Here is a 17004-nt window from a genome sequence, read left to right as displayed (position 1 = left end):
TTTTTTTTTTTTAGCCAACTGCATGTTACTAAGCCACAAACTGTCTTCTTAGCCTTACTGTTACTCCAAACACTTAGAAGCTATCTCCCATTGCACAACCATCCACAACTGTGCTAATTTTAAATAACTTAAAACTAAATAATAAAATACAAAATCCAGTTCCCCAGTCGAACTAACCCAGCACTTCAGTTGCCCCACAGCCAGTGTGGCTAGTGGCTACTGTATTGGACCACACAGGTTATAGAACATTCCCATCATCACAGAAAGTTCTACAAGATCCCAAGGGCAGCACCAGGACATGGTGTACCCTTCAAGGGACCCGCTCTTCAGTCATGCACAAGATTAACCTTAAATTATATTCTTATAAGAAAATACCTTATAGCTTTCTGATCATAAAATATGACTAGAACTGAGAACAGATATGCCTTTTCATCACAACTTATGCCCCGAGTCATTATACAAAAATTTTCCAAAAACAATGCTTTTTGACAGCATACTTGGCTCTATTTAACATATTAAGCATTCTCTTGCTTAGGTCAAGATCATTAATAAAGATGAAAATTCATGCTTCTTATAGTTTACTATTTACACAACACTCATTGTCCTTTACATACGGGGAGGAGCGGGGAAACCAATGGTTTGCAATTTTAAAAAAATCAAATCACATGGTTTTCTTTAAAAGTCTGTACTCATCCTTAAATCAACCCTCCTTTCATTTCCCAGAGAGGTAGATGCTAACTAAAGTGAATATGTAAATCTACTAAACTAAAAAACAACAACTCGAAAGCAAGAGTTGAGTTAGTAAAGGACATTCATCCACCCTGAAAAAGGTCATCCACAGCCCGACAAAGATGTCAACAGGCCTAGGAAAGGGCGAGAAGAAACTGCAGTGCAAAATTCTTGTCTCCCTTTTGCTGCAGAATCACAAGCTGCCCTGCACCTCTGTGGGCCTCAGCAGACTCACCTACAACGGAAGCCATCAGAAGTTGCTTTCAGTGGTAACTTTCTGTGCTTTCGGTTATGGAGGTTTTTTTTTTCCTTTTTCATTGATGTGCAACTGTGAATTCTGGCCGATTGTGTCACTGGACTTTTGTCACATGGGGTAGATGAGTTATTAGTGTCATTGGCTAATGCCAGAAGAGGCCAGAGCAATGGGATACCAAATATTATCATATCATTAAGTCTATAAAAAGTCTATCAGGCAGGCTGAGACATCACACACACACACACACACACACACACACACACACACACACACACACACACGAATGCATACCTTAACAGGTGCAAAAGGAACTGCAGGCAGAATTCATTTAAACAGTGTTTCTCATGTCAGTAAAACTCACACACAATTCTGATTTTGGTTGTTATTGTTACCTTACATCGTAAAGTCAAGACTATCACAGAGCTGATTAATTCTGCACTGCTTAATTGCAGCTCTAGCATGGGATTATGTTAAGTAAAAGTTACATAGACATTTTAACTCAATGGTTTTGCACAAAAAAAACAGAGCGCTGTGTTGTCACACACATTAGTGTCTGTATATAACCTACTTAACACACAGAATCCTATCAGATACTATACTACACAGCCAGTCATTTCATACTGTACATAAACATATGTAGATATCATTTACAAAATTAATTTAAACATGGCCTGGCTTAAAATTGCAAGGGCAAAGTCCATTTGAAATGTTGTCTTCTTAATGCAACATTTCTGTGGGTTGTTTTTTTGTTTTTTTGTTTTTTCCCCAAGAGAAATAGAAATTAGGTCAAACATGCATTACAGGGGCCTGGTTGAGTTTGAGAAATCGACACTAAACCAACAGTACATTACGTTACGTAATAGAGGATAGCATTCAACTAATATGATACCTAAATTATTAATACCAAATAAATCCTAGATTTGTTGTATAATGCCCAATAGCTTACACAATAAAATGGCATTTTAACCTAATTTCTAGTCTGAGCTTTCAAATACATTTCCTAAAGGTCTTACGAAAAATTTGAAAGATTTGAAAAACCCGAGTTCGTATTTTTACACTGAATCCTCACAGCAATGAACAGTGTTAACTTTGGATTCTAGTTATTATACTGTCATTTTATCTCACATGATTTCCATCACTTTAATGTGCATATTTTTACTGCTTGAAGGTAATAGTTAGTGTATAAGCAAATTAAATTGTCTTCATCTTACACGTTGATTTCTAGTCTTGCTTTTCGGAACCAGTCACTGCTTGTCTTTCTCTCCTCTACTTTCATAGATTCAATGGAACACAAATAGACATATTTACGAGTGAAGTCCTTGTCACATACCACTTGCTTCATGAATTCCCTAAGAGAAGCTGGAAAGAACTATAAAGCTCGCAGCTTCTTCTGAATGCACACACATCCAGGCATAGGAATTTACCATTTAATACTAGTTGATCTTTCTTCATGAGCATCTAGAGATAATTACACATTTAAGAACATTTGAGAATTTAGGATCAACTGGTCTACTTCAATCAGGAATGTGAGTCATTGGTTTACCTTGCCACTTTTCTCAATAAAAACATATTTCAAAATACAAGAGATATTCTCACTTATACAACAAGAAGAAACTAGATTTCTGAATGGTTTAACTCTCATGGAACAATATCTTTCAAAAAAATAATCATGGACTAATTATTAAAATGCCAGTCCGGGTTTGTCATCAGTTACCAACACTCATGGCTATTACAATACCCCAAACTAGGAGAAAAGACAGAATCTGTTATGCTCCATTTGTGCCTCACAGAACACAGGACTTGAATACACAGAAGAGGAGCAGGTGTTGGAAGTGATGAGTACGTGACATCTCACTCAGTGGGTCCTGGTGCTCAGGGATGGCCACCGTTTCAGACCCCGGACTCATCCATGTCCACAAAGTCCTACCATCAAGAGTCTTCTGAAAAGATTCAAAACCTGAGGTAAATCAAATCACACACACACGCACACACACACGAATACATAATATTTACATTTAAAATTCTTATTTTGTGAGATGGCTTGAGAAAAATTGGCATATAGTTTTCCTGTGGGATTAGGCATTTCTCATTATTACTCAGTTTATTGCTCCCCCGTTGGGCTTTCAATTTCATAAACACGTATAGAGCTCTAATCACAAAGGAAGAAAAATGAAGGTACATGACAAAACACAACACATTGGAAACGTTCGAATATTTTCTTTAAAACGACTGTCCACTTGACTTATTTTAATTTGGGTGCCATTCAAAAAGTATAAAAAGCCTTAGCAACTAAACGAAGACTGGGTTTCATTTTTAAAAGGGAAAGAAACCAGCACTGCACGTTGTCGCTGAATTTTTACGTGGATTCTCAGGTTTAATTCTACTTGTATACACAGCATCTTTTTTTTTTTAATCTACCACATTTAGAGAAGATCATATTGTATGCACTGGCACAGTTTAACGTCTAAGTAGAATGTGTCTATCTTGTAACATGATTTTGAGAAATCATAAATTACAGTCCATTTAGCAAATGACTACGAGGATGCATGCAATCGTCTTCGAAGCTGCCGCCGTCAATACTCAGAGCAAGCTGCCTGGTATCTTGTTGAGACCTCGCATTCTGCCCTTCATGTTTGTCTTGGGTTAATTAAGGGGCAGCCCAGAGGCCAGCGCTCGGCACCAAATGATCAGCGTGGCCCCCATCTCCTCACCTCGATCCCATCACCAGCACCTGCTCAACCCCTGGTTGGCACCCACAAGAGACTTCCCCGCCGCCGACTTCAGCCACAGGATATCACAGTGAAGCGCTTAGAAATGCAAGACATGTTGTGGAGCACGATGCCGAGAAGGAAGACCAGGACGCAGGCCACCAAGATCACAGTGCACACCCCGGACCAGGTGGAGCTTTTCACCACGCCCCGCCTGTCTTGCTCCTCCTCCACCGCCTCCTGGGGAGCCCCGCCTTGCAGAGGCTGCTGCTCAGCAGGGATGGTCACCACGGTGACAGACTTCTGCTGGCTCCCGGGCAGAAAGCGGCAGCCCATGTCTCCTGGCAGCAGTGCTCGCTCCTTGGAGATGGGCAGCGGCAGCATGTAGCACCCATTGCTGGGAAGTTTGATGAAGACCGGGGTGTGCTCGGAGGCGTGCGGGATGGCAATGACGGCAAGGACCTCAGGGTCGTCAGGGAGCTGTGACACGGAGAAGCCGGGGGGCAGCTTGGTGATGCCCCGGCACCAAGGGCACCTCACGTCCTTCTGGCTTGTCCTCATCTGCTGAAGGCACACTGAGCAGCAGGTGTGTTTGCAGTCTAGCAACTTGGGCCTTCGCCGGGGGCTGTAATAATTGAAGCAGATCTGACATTCCATCAGAGAATCTTGGGAAAGCGTCTCCATCCTGGACTGGGAGCAGGAAAGTCAAGGCCAAAGGGAAGAAGCTTGTTCTCAGAGTCCGCCACTCCAGCACCTTCGTTGAGTCGTTTGGGGTGCTCACAAGCATCTAGCGTATTCAGGTGTGTTCATTTCTGAAGGAGATACAAAATGCACACAAAGTTAATTGTTTCAAACAAGCTGAGATGTCAGCATATCTGATGGATTTATGCCACTATTCAAAAGTATTGACACTGGGTCAAACGCATAAAAATTCCCCACTTGTGAGACTGTAGGATTCCTGTAATGTCCAATGGCAGGTGAATGACTTGTCTCAGACAGCCTGTCACGGTGAACAATTTGCTCATTTTTAAAGAAATGAACATCTCTGTTGGGGTACACAAGGCCCCCATATTTTATAACGGGGAAGTCTGTTGTTTCTGTTTCATGCATTTCAGTGGACCTGGCTTATTCTTCTAAATATACCGGAGAGATTCTCTTGCTTCCAATAAGTTTGTAGCATTTTCTAAAAGTAAATTTCTTTCCTTTGATCTTCTGACCTTCTTTTCCTGACTCTACTTATCCTCCTGTAAGTACTCATGGCCAGGTATAGGTAACTTTATGATCTAGGTACTTCAGGTAACTAATTGACTCATTTTACGTGGGTTAGGGCTGTTCTTCCCTCAGAGGTCATTAGAATGATGCCGCCAAAGATGCACACGCAGCCATCTGTTATCTTTCCCACCAAATCATTTGCCCCAAGGGCATCCTTGTCAAGTGAAATTTAAAAGAGACAGAAACAAAAACAAAACAACAACAACAATAGCAAAACCACCAGCAGCAATGCACCTTCAGGCAGTCGGGTCACAAGGGCATACAGGAAAATAAATATTTTTCAGGCGGTTCTTTCAATTTCATTACTATTTAGGCTTGCACCAAGTAACACGGCAAGCAAAGACTATCAATTAACTGACCTTAATCAAGTAGTATACAGTGAAAGGTGGTCGGAGAATACTGGCAGGCAGCCCTCACCATAAAGAAAAACAAAGGAATAGTGTCAGCCTCCTAGGATCGACAGGAGGCGGAGTAACTTAGTTCAACTTAACTGGGGTTTCAGGAACCCCCTAGTGCTCCAGGGGTGTTTCAATAAAGGCTGCCCAACTGTGTTTCCTATTGAAAGCATCCACATTATGTGTTTCTGGATGGAGCCCTGATGATTCTGCAGAGAACTATCCAACCTCTACTGTAGAAATAATTGCCGGTCCTAGAAGCCCACCTATACCCAGAGGCAGGAGATAATAGCGTAGTAAACCTCCTTCACATTTTTCTTAAAAAGTAAACCTTCTTTTTCTAACTTCCTTTGTAAAATCAAGAATGCACCCCCTCCCCAATGATACACGATTTGTTAAAGTTAAAACTAAGAAGGTAGAAAAAATTTAAAGTAAAAAAAAAAAAAAATCATTGATAAAAATTAACCGTGACAATCAAAAGAGCAACATATTTTTAAAATATTTTAGCCATACTTAAGAGCCCCTAAACAAACTGAAAGTAAAATATAGTATTATAGCATTCAGAAAGCGTGTATCATAGCCAACTATTTGTCTATTAATTCAAGAACTGTCTATTGAATAACCATTTGCTAAGAGTAGATCTTAAATGTTCTCACACACACACACACACACGATAAATATGAGGTGACAGATGTGTTAATTAGCAAGATGGGGAGAATCATCTCGCAAGGTATATATATTTATCAAATCACCACAGTGTACACTTCCAATATCTCACAGTTTTATTTGTCAATTATACCTCAATAAAGCTGAAAAAATGAAAATAAAAAATATCTATCGAGTATCTATCGTGCACAAAGCTAGCTCCTATAGGACAGAAATATGAATCAGACCCAAATTCTACTCAAGCAATTTAAAGTTAGGTGAGAATGAATAAATATATTGTCTCTTCCGTTCATTTATTCATTCAGATTCTCATTGAATATCTACCATGTGTCATGGTATTTCTTTTTGTCTCTTGTAAACTAAGAACTTGTCACCACCCATGAGAAACTCTCAGGCTGGAAGGACTTAGTTATAATAAAAATACAAAGTGATACCTGCCCTACAGGAGGAATGTGTGGAGGAATCAGAGACGGCTCAGTGACAAATCAGGATTATGGGGAGGATTCAGACATGTGAAATCAGAGGACAGGTTATTTTCAGGTCAGAAATCAGCATGAGCAATTACAGAATTATTTCTCTATTCCAGCTGTGACACTGCTGAGAGGATTTTTTTGTAATGCGAGAGGAACCTAGAGATGTCATCTCTAAGAGTTTTATAGTTTTAGCTCTTACATGTAGGTTTTTGATACAGATGCTTTCTAAAGAAACAAAGTTCTCACAGGACCTGCAAGCACCCTCCCACAGGCCCAGCCAAGGGAAAGCAGGTCCTACAGTGAGGGGAGGAATGAGCCCAGCCAGACACAGGCCCTGGGCCAGAGACCACAGACCGTGGACAGCCTCGTGTGCCAGGCCAGGGATGTGGGACGTTCTACCGGGCCATGGGAAAACACCAGAAAGGTTAAGAGCATGAGAGTGATTCACCAGAAAGCTTAAGAGGAATGTGAGAGCGATTCATCAGGCAGTAATATTCAGGATAGATTCAAAAGGTCCCCTGGGACGCTATTATAATATTAGACAAGAGTAATGAGTAGCTGAACTAAATAGTAGCAATCAGCACGAAGGGACGCAGACTGCGGAGAAGTCTTACGCAAGTCGAGGGCTCTGGCCGTGCGCCACGTGATGCTGGGAGCGGGAAGAAGTCTTGGGAGGACGGTGCTATCTTTAAGACAGACAGGGATTGCCAAGAGAAAGGCAACGAGTTCTATTCTGGCCATGTTCCATTTGAGGTGCTCGAAGGTATAAGAAATCTGTTATTCAGGAAGATGTCAAAGAGACAAAAAGAAGCTGAAGATGTGGGGTTGTTATCGCAGGGAAAAGTCTGCACGAGGCGGCACCCACAGAGAAGGGACGTCAGCCCGAGGCAGGCAGAGCGGAGCAGAGGGAGCTTAGGGGGCGTTTACGTTCCGGCCCAGGCGAAAGGAGGCGCGGGCAGCTTAGAAATGGGAACGTGTATGGGAAATGGTGAATGTGGAAGGGAAGAGAAATCTCAGGGTGTTAGCGACGAGGGTTCAATTCTTCCAATTTTATACCCAAGGTACTGAATTTATTTTTTCTTAAGAAAGAAAGAAAACACGGGGTTTGCTGGTGAATACTGGCAAATTCTCTCATCGATCCCTACTTTTTAAGCCCATTGACAGAGGTCAGGCCATGATAGCACAGACCACAGGGAGATGGGTGTGTTTCTAGGCAGGAAGGATTGATCACTTGGAGCTATGGTGGCAGAAATGACAAGGCTGGGGAGATGTGCCCACGATAAGCAGAGGTTCCTGCAGTTTTATGAATTTAGAGAGAGCGTTCCTTACGAATGCCACCCACAGGACAAACACCTCCAACACAAATGGAGCTGGGAACAAAAAATATTTCATTACGCCAATGTATCTCTTAACTTTCCTTCTTTCCATACTATTTACCTTCCTGCCTTAGGAAAAAAAATGTGGAAAGGAGCTTCGCAGAATAGGAAGAATAGAGGTTTTGGCCCCAAAGAATCTTAAAGTGAATTGTTGCTCTGGCGCTGACTGCCAGCTGGGGCACTGGAGCAAGTCGGTCGGCTGCCTGGAGGCCGCATCCTCGCTTGGCCAAGGCTGCTCTCCTTTTCAATTTAATGATGCAGTCGTGTCTGAAGGTCAAGTGAGTTCAAGTTCACATACTGCCTGGTAGTGAAGGATGCGGTGCCAGTTCTCTCCTTCCTCCTAACTCTCCCTACGATGCCGTGTGTGATCTGCCCCCCGGATCAGGCACTTCCCAGCTCTCAAAGAACTGCCATTTCGAACAGCTTGGAAAAAATGCAAGTGTTCTCCTTGGCCCTCCCCCAAGACCTGCCACACTGTCATTTTTCAACAAAACCAACATGCAATTTTATTCATGAGTTTATGTTCCAAGGAATACTCAGTTAATTGCTGTCGAGCTTCCTTAAAATTAGATTAGACTACTCAATTTCCAACTCCATCCAAGTAGGCTCTAGCCTTACGACGCAGGCTGAACACAAAAAGCAGAATGATGCAACAGTTCCTATTTTCCGTGCTCAGACACTCAGGCCCCTTTGACAGAAGCCTCTCTGATTTATACACCGATTTGCTCTTCATTAAGCCAGCCTGGATTGCATTTCAGTTTACTTTCTGGAGCATAACTAGTAATGATGATGATTAGTTAGGTAAAGAGGAGAAAATTTATGAGGCTATGGACCAAAGCTAATGAGGGATCATTCTTTCTCCCTTTCATCATACACTCAAGATGTGAGTCAGCTACAGAAGCGGATGGAAACACGGCTGACATTTGCTAGAAAAGAAAGTCACCGTTCCTGGTCGGAGGCGCAAGCACACACACTGGTGATGGCTTCAGAAAACCTGTGTTTGGCAAGATGCGATGTTCAAATAAAATGCTCATTAAATTTCAAAGGAAAGAGTGCCTTGCTGGAATGCATAAGAACGAGCATACACTAAAATACACTGGAACAATTTTTAAATGTCACTACGATTTTGAAAGAATCTAAAGTAAAAATCAAAGAGAAAGACAGACCACAAAAAGGAATAGTGGTGGCTAAGGGAGGGCATTCCTATAAGTATGGCTTATAGGATAGAATTTATATGCTCAAACACTCCTTCATAAAGTGGTACTTATTTTCACATATAGTATCAATTGTATGATATGCGCAGATAAAAGGCCTCGAATAATCACTGATCCTGGTACTAATGCATGACTTGGTTTTAAAATACTCTAAAAAATAGATTGAGATTTATGTATATGGAAGAGATAGGATTTGGGGAAAAATCTGTGAAAAGCCAAAGGGGTATGTGTCTTGCTGCTGCTGTTTGGGGGGCAGTAGATATCTGGTACTTTATAACATTGATATATTTTCATAAAATTTCTTCTTTTTAAAAGTATATAATTTTCAGCATCTTTATAAAAGATGTGAGTGTGATAAAGTACTCTCATGACTTCAGTGGGTGGTAAAAATCTCACAGGTCTCCAACACTGAATTTTTATAATCCCAGTTGCTTTTAGAAAAACAACAACAACAACAACAACAATGAAATAAATAATCCAAAGAGTTTTATTTTTAAACTCTTTCACTCCTATACTCTTAAGACCCTTCATACATCCTGATTTAGATTTGTGACAGTGGCATTAACTATGGAGTCTGTTGCAAGAACTGACATTGATTACATCTGGCTGACCCCGAATTATTCCATTTGATGGTCTACATGAGGACCTTAAATTCAATGACCGTGCTGAGAAAAATCTCAAAGTCAGAGGTTAAATTAGCCACTGTCCTGATTTTCTTATTGTGTTGAAATAGCCGGTCTTTCTGAAACAAGACACTTAATTCTTTGAGAAGATGTAAATATTTGAAATGGGATTAAACAAAATAATTACAATTCCATTTAATTTGGTATTTCTGCTGGCAACACCACTTCTATTGGATCTTAGCAAACACTTCAATTAGTGGCAAGAATAGGAATGGTCTGGCGGTGACAGATGTCACCAACTTTTGGTCCTCTGGTAGCAGAAAGCAAGTCTTTCAGGACACAATTGCCTAATACATGTAGAGTCCAATTGGTGTAACCACTGTCTTTGTTTTAATGGAGAAGGCAGTGGATTCCAGGACACTGATAATCTCATAAGAGAATTCCATTGGCCCAACCTCTAATATTTGCACTGTTTCTTCCTATAAGCATCTTGATTTGCTGCATTTAGCGATGCAAAGAATCTGGAAAGTGAAAACTGTCCCTTGAAAGTCTTAGATGACCAAAGGGGTGGGCAGGGGATGGTGATAGTGCTGGAGGCAGACTGGCCCTGGTAACTAAGGCAAGCAGGGCGGGACAGAGAGATCAATGGTTAAATAGGCAGAGGGCAGCACATCGGCCAGAATGCCAAAGTCAGTCCCTGCCAGCACTGCCCACTGGGACAACCACAGGCCCGATGGACCTGACCACAGCGTAGGTGCCGTCTCTGTCTGCACGCGCCAATGCTCTTGCTGCAAAAAGCACAACGAAGCAGCTGAACCTGAACCATGGTCTCCAGGAGCATCTCATTTACACAAGAACATTTCACTTGAGTTGAGTTAGGGAAAAAGATAAATGAATTTGACCCACCCCCCAGTATAGTGATGCATATTTAAAATCACAGTATATTGGAATCAAGACACTTTAAAGAATTAAAGCCAAATTTCAGTATTGCCATGAGTGATGATAACGACTGGTTTTTGTTGGTTTGTTTGCTTTAATATCTATCAGCTGCTATTAGGGGTCAGGAGGCAAGGTTTTTAGCTCTAATTCTATCCTTAAGCAAACGGGTTAAGGGTTACTTTAAGCAAATCACCTCTCCATGAACCGCAGTGTCCTCACCTGCAAGGACACTGGACTAAATGATCGCCCAGTGTTACCTTCTGGTAAAAATAATTCTGTGACCTAAGTAATTGCTAAACACACTCCTGGGTTTCTGACAGCAAGACAGAGCTGTCAGGCTCTTTGTTCTATGCTTGTTATACCTGACATTTTAAAAATATTGTCTATTAATGATCTCATAAGAATGCACATTTACATGAGATAGTGGGGATCTAAATAAATGGGAGGCAATTTACACTAGAAGCTTCTTCCTTATGCCTTTGGTTTGGTTTAATGAGTCTAACTAGAGCTAACAACATACCAGAAACTGCCACCACTTTGTAGTAACAATCAAAAGAATAACTATTTTACGTCCAGTCAATAACCTTCTCAGATCAAGTAAGCTATCCCTGTTACCTGGACTTGCTACAGGGTGACGGTGGTCCCAACTTGTCTTTGAAAAGAAGCCTGTGTGGCTGTCCGGCTCGTATGGAGGCCAAGGTTAATGCTGGCCGTAATCAGACACACTGCTTCACCCTCCTTTGCTCTGATCACCCTTGACGGTGAAGAAAACTTGTGGACAGTCACAAAAGAGAAGAGATAATACAAAAGACCATCAGGAAATCCCCAGGCTCCCTGGAGAGAAAGATATCATGAGACAGACAGGAAGAGCAAAGGGAAAATGATCAATGACCCCAACACCCAGAATTCTGAGTAGAGACGAAGGACCTGACACGCCACGTAAGTAAAGCCAAAGAAATGGGAAACAAACATAAATCCTAAGTCTTCCCAATGGTTGGACATCTATGAAGGAAAACTATGTAGCGGGAGGAAAACATGGACTGGGACTCCACCGTGTGCTGAGCATTGGGCAAGGCACTGGGGACACTAAGGCAAACAAGTCTCCGACCTCGAGGAGCCTGGGTATGCAACCCGAAGGAAGACCCGTGTACAGAGAACCACTGGAAAAGGAGGAAGGCGGGGCTGAGCACCGAGAGTAGACTCTTCCAGTGATGATGTATCTTCAATTGACTATGCACAGGACTGAGAACCACTGAGCAAAGAACTATCATTGCTTGTTAGCGCTGGAAAGGGCACTGGAGCCCGAAGAGCCCACAGGCTGGTCCGCTGTTCTTCCCACTCCAGAGACACTGGAGAGCAACAAAAGTCAGAGGAAAAGACACCAAAATTTATTTTATTTTTTTTGATTAAGCATCACATCTGACCCAAGCGGACACCATCCCAGGCAGCAAGGTGGGCTCTAAACCTCAAGAGACACAGAAGGTTAGAGTGGTATCTCAAGGTGGCCTAAAGATGACAGAGATGCATATAAGTCACTGTTGTGGGAAGGGTCTGGGGGCCCGCAGTTGTGCATTAAGGCCTGAGACTGTGACCCTCCCGGTGGGCAAGTTCCCTGGGCAGCAGTGGCCTCTCTCTGCTGTGGCCCGCATTGCCCCGTCCTTCACGTGCAGGGCACACGGGTCTCTGAAGGCCCCAAACAAACCTCGGATGTGAACATGTGCATTTTCGTAACGTGGACCATGCATGTGCAGTCCCCACTCCTATTTTTTTCCCCAATCTCGAATTCCAGCACAAACAGAAACATTAAGGCGATTCGTTTCTAAATGTTTTCCCGTTATATTTAGTCGACACCAGGGACCCACAGCCTCTTCTGTAAAGAGGCAGGTAATAAGTATTTTAGGCTTTTAGGCTTTGCGGGTCACACAGGCTCTTTCACGAATACTCAATTCTGCCGTCAAAATGTGAAAACAGTCATAGACAATAGACACTATTTTAAGGATCGCCTAGGCGAGGGTATGTTCCAATAAACTGCATTTACAAAAACAGGCCGCAGCCAGATTTGGCCAATAGGCCATCATTTGCTGACCTAAGATCTATATCATTTCTCATCAGCCCTGCTCTTAATCCCCTAAATTCAAATATTACTCTGGAGACACCTATCCTCAAATTAGCATACTACTCTAACATTCATTATCTCCCCTGAGTTTCCTGTCAGGCGACAGAATACAAACTATTTTCATGGTTGTTTGGGGGAGAGAATGAGGGAACACCAGCTTCACAGATGCGACGTCTTTGCAAATGACTGTAGTCAGACAACTAGAGGAAAGACAGTTGAGCAAAGAACGCCAACAATGACAACCATGTGCCTGTCCCGCCAACGACAAGTATTAAGACCATTAGTGAGAACATACAGATAGAGGTCCAAACTTTCTTCAGACTTAGAAATATGGATCCATTACTTCAAATGACTCCAGAATTCACTGTGACAGCTCCAGATTAAAGGCAACCCTTCATTCGATGAAACCGCACAGACATGGTGATCACATGTGCAGTTCCTGTGTCCATCTGTGTAGTTACAGCAAGCCACAAAGCAGCTGAAGAAATTCACATCTGGCCAAATCTCAGCTCTACACAGCAGCACCTTCCAGTGGCTCACCTTTACCCAGAAGGAACATTGGGTAAATTCCCCTTACAGATGGGGCATTCCTTCACAGTGTCTCAGAATATGTACTTTTTTTTCCTTAAGATTTCTTAAAATTACCTGGAGAACATTCTATATTAAACACTTGCGAAGGATGATACGTCGAAAACCTGGTGGGTTATACAGATATTTCTTTAAATACATTCATTCAAAAGCCATTCATAAGATCATTCTCTTTGAGTGGAGTGCTCCCCGCACCTCCCCTCAATACCCATGATTCCCTGCAGTTTAGCCTCAGACTGAAGTCGAAAAGATGTCCTAAAGGCATCAGTACTAAAATTAAGCGCCACTGGGAGTCAGCTGTCAGTCTGCTCATTACTTCCGCTTTCTCTTCCTTCCAGCTGCAGTAACTCAATGAGGGTTGATTTTCCATTTAGGCAAGGTAAGTAGAAAGAACAAAAGCACGAACCCTCCAACTCGATGTTGAACAGCGGTGCAACCAAATGCCACCTGTCATCAATCCGTCTTTCCTAGTCAAACAGTAATTTCCAAAGACTTCTCTTCTTGCTTTCTTCTATTTAAGTCAACTTTGAGATAAAATTTATCAACAACAAAAAGCACATTTTAAATGTGCAGTTCAACAAGTTTTGACAAAGGTACACAGCTGTGTAACCACCACACCAATCGAGCTATTCTCATCACCCAAAACGTCCCTTTGTGCCTTGTCCAGTCTATCCTTCCCACCCCCACCCCTGTCCCCTCTGGCAGCCACTATTCTGCTTTCCATCTTTGAATTTGTTTGTGTAAAGCCCTACCTATGGGTTTGGGTTTAGGGGAACATGGCAATATTCTGAATGTACTGTCAGATGACCTAGGACCGTGTTTTTTGAAAAAAAGGTATTCATTCAATTTCACCTTCATAGTTCCCAGAGAAAATGCTAGGGTAACAAATACTACCACGAACGCATTGATTCAAATACACACTGAGTATGAGGCACTATTCTAGGTTTGGGGGAATCTAAACAGAAAAGATGGGGCCCTCCCCTGCAAAGACAGCCATGTTAACAACCAAAGCACTGTATGTAATCTGGACTTAAGGTGGGGCTCAGGTAAGAAATAGAAGTAAGAGCACCTGTGTCTGTCTGGAGACACCAGGAAAGACTTTTCAGGAAAAGGCAGCATTTTAATTTCAAGGATGAGGATGCAGAATATGCAAAGGCACAGAGGCCTGGAGGAGGCAAAACAAGTGTAGTTAGGAGCAGGGACCAGAGCTGTGGCCTCCAGCAAGTGACTCAAATAGCTCTGTGACAGGGGACGGTAACAGCACCTCCCTCACAGGTTACTCAGAGTCAAATGCGTTAATACCTCTAAAGCACCTGGAACACTACCTGGCACCCAGTTGTCTCTTCTTGGCACAATCACCATCTGCCGTGACAGGGAGGAGAAGGCCAGTCTGCCACGCCGGGCGGTGGAGTTGGAGCAGGACTAACTAATGGAGCCGTGAAGCACAGCCCTCCCTCCACGCGCCCAACCCAGTGGGGGAACAGGTGGAGAAGCATGTGGAGGTTACAACATAGCCGGGCTACACTGTTCTGAAGCGAGATAGGAGGAAACAGCGGGGCCCCACTTCCTCCTCCTCCACATTCTGGTCCTGATGAAGAAAGCAGGTGTTCCTCAGGCTGGGAAAGGCCACGTCACTAGGAGGCAGCAGGGGCAGAGGGCAAAATCTGGCCCCCAAGGAGGGTGAATAGGCCTGGGAGTGAGGAGCAGGGTGATGGGGAGGAGGGGAGATGGGGCGAGAACACAAGCCAAAGCAGGGCCCTTCCCCCTCCTTCCAATTCTCAGCCAGGGGTACTGAGCAAGGCCGAGAGAGTCCCCCAGGAGAGTGGGAGCAGCCATTCTTACCTCGTGGGAAGAGGTGGGAAACCAGGGGCTGGAAGAGCAGCCCCTGCCTCTTCCTATTAAGCACAGTTTAGACTTTATCCTGTAAGCAGTAGGGGCCTGTCAATCATAACTACATTATCATTATTTTTCGCCATTTTAACCATCTGAAAGGGTACAATTCAGTGGCATTAAGTGCATTTATAATGTGACTGTTGCCACTATTTCCAGAACTTTTTCATCATCCCAAACAGAAACCCTATACCGGTTAAACAGTAACGCCCAGCTTTCCTCCTCCCCCAGCCCCGGGTAACCTCCCTTCTGCTTTTCCGTCGCTCTGAATTTGCCTATTCTAAGTACCTCATGTAAGTGGAATCATATAGTACTTGTCCTTTTGTGTCTGGCCCATTTCACTAAGCATGTTTTCAAAGTTCATCCATATTGAACCATGTAACACAATTTCACCCCCTTTTTATATCTAAGTAATATTCCATCGTGCATAATTTTTTTTTTAAGTTCAGGCAGCAGAGCAAAGAATCAATTGGCAGGGTTTCCGCTGAAAGGGAGAGACGGGCAAGGCTGGAATGGAGGCGGTGGGGAGAGCAATGGAGGACTGAGGGGAAGGTCCCAGGTTCCCGGTTCAGGAAACTGGATGAAGGCAGCATTTTTAAGACGTGCTGCTCTGAGGAAATGTAGCAAGGGGTCTGAAGGTTATAGAGATGACCAAAACACTCTGAATCTTGAAATTTTCTATCTACTGAAGTCTTGACTTCTATGTCACATGTAGATAAATATTGGGAAACTAGCTTTACCACATACTTTTTATTAATAGGAAGTTACATTTCATCAATCAATTATGGGACAATAAAAAAACAGGTATTTTCATTCATAAGCCTTCTAGTAAACAATGGGAGGGGAAGAGACTGAAACACAAATGTTTAAGTTTATAGAGATTAAACCTTAAGTGTTCAAATTCTTCTCATCTCTGAAAAGCTACCGTACAATACTTGTAAGAGATTCTGTGGTACCATGCTAGAGCTGTTTATGAGGTCATCACACAGTCAAATAATGACTGTCAAGGCCCACAGCCATTTCTTGCCTTGTAAATTTCTTTCTCTCTCAATACTGGGCTGTGATTATAGAATCAATGTAGAGAAATGCTGGATTCGCCATCTCCCCCTTTGTCACTTATTCAGTTTGAGCTCCCTCATCTTTAAACGGACACATCTTTACAGAGCAATTAAGTTCGCTGACCATGGTAGGTGGTTCATAATGGGCACTCATTTACTCAATAACACCCAGATAAAAGTGCGTGCCTGCCACTCACGCTCTTATTATCATGATAATAAGAATATTCAGCTTTCTAAGGAGCCCAAAACTGAAAGGTGAGGTTATGGATTATCCAAATTTTTATATCCAAGACTATGCGCAATAATTAAGCTTCAAGAGGAAAAAATTAAGCAATTTAGGACACAATGCTCGCCCCCTACTCTTGGCAATTTCCCTTGAAGCAAGAACACTGTAAAACCACAATTTTTATGCCAGGTAGAAAGCAATGATTCATTTTATTAAAGAACTTTACATGTAAATGACTTCTATAAAATAAATTTTCTTGTTAAATGTTAAAACTTAAAGGTCTCATCATCAAATAAAAAGCAATTTATTTCCAAAACACTTTATTAAATTATATAACCTTTTTAGAATATGAATACATATTCTAAATATAGTAGTGTGGGGGATATATGTGTCATAATCTGTAAGTATATTTTTATATATCGGCAACATAAAATCCAATTTTTTTTTTTTATAGAAACTACAAGACAGACAATTC

At 42.4% G+C, this 17004-nt stretch overlaps 1 protein-coding gene across 6 annotated transcripts in view; it reads right to left on the bottom strand.

Annotated features, from left to right (window-relative positions):
* Positions 1 to 1027: 1027 nt before the first annotated feature.
* The window catches only part of RNF152 (ring finger protein 152), a 68476-nt gene continuing 52499 nt past the window's right edge, over positions 1028 to 17004 (bottom strand). For all 6 annotated transcript variants that reach the window (XM_011361070.1, XM_023531137.1, XM_023531138.1 and 3 more), the window contains one exon: positions 1028 to 4505. In XM_011361070.1, the coding sequence (XP_011359372.1) occupies positions 3766 to 4377 (612 nt within the window). In that variant the 5' untranslated portion in view covers positions 4378 to 4505 and the 3' untranslated portion in view covers positions 1028 to 3765. The remainder of the gene's footprint in view (positions 4506 to 17004) is intronic.

This window comes from Pteropus vampyrus, unplaced genomic scaffold (assembly GCF_000151845.1).
Source record: "Pteropus vampyrus isolate Shadow unplaced genomic scaffold, Pvam_2.0 Scaffold62, whole genome shotgun sequence".
Classification (NCBI taxonomy): domain Eukaryota; kingdom Metazoa; phylum Chordata; class Mammalia; order Chiroptera; family Pteropodidae; genus Pteropus; species Pteropus vampyrus.
Note: the sequence above shows the minus strand (reverse complement) of the source record. Positions and strands in the feature narration are given on the sequence as shown.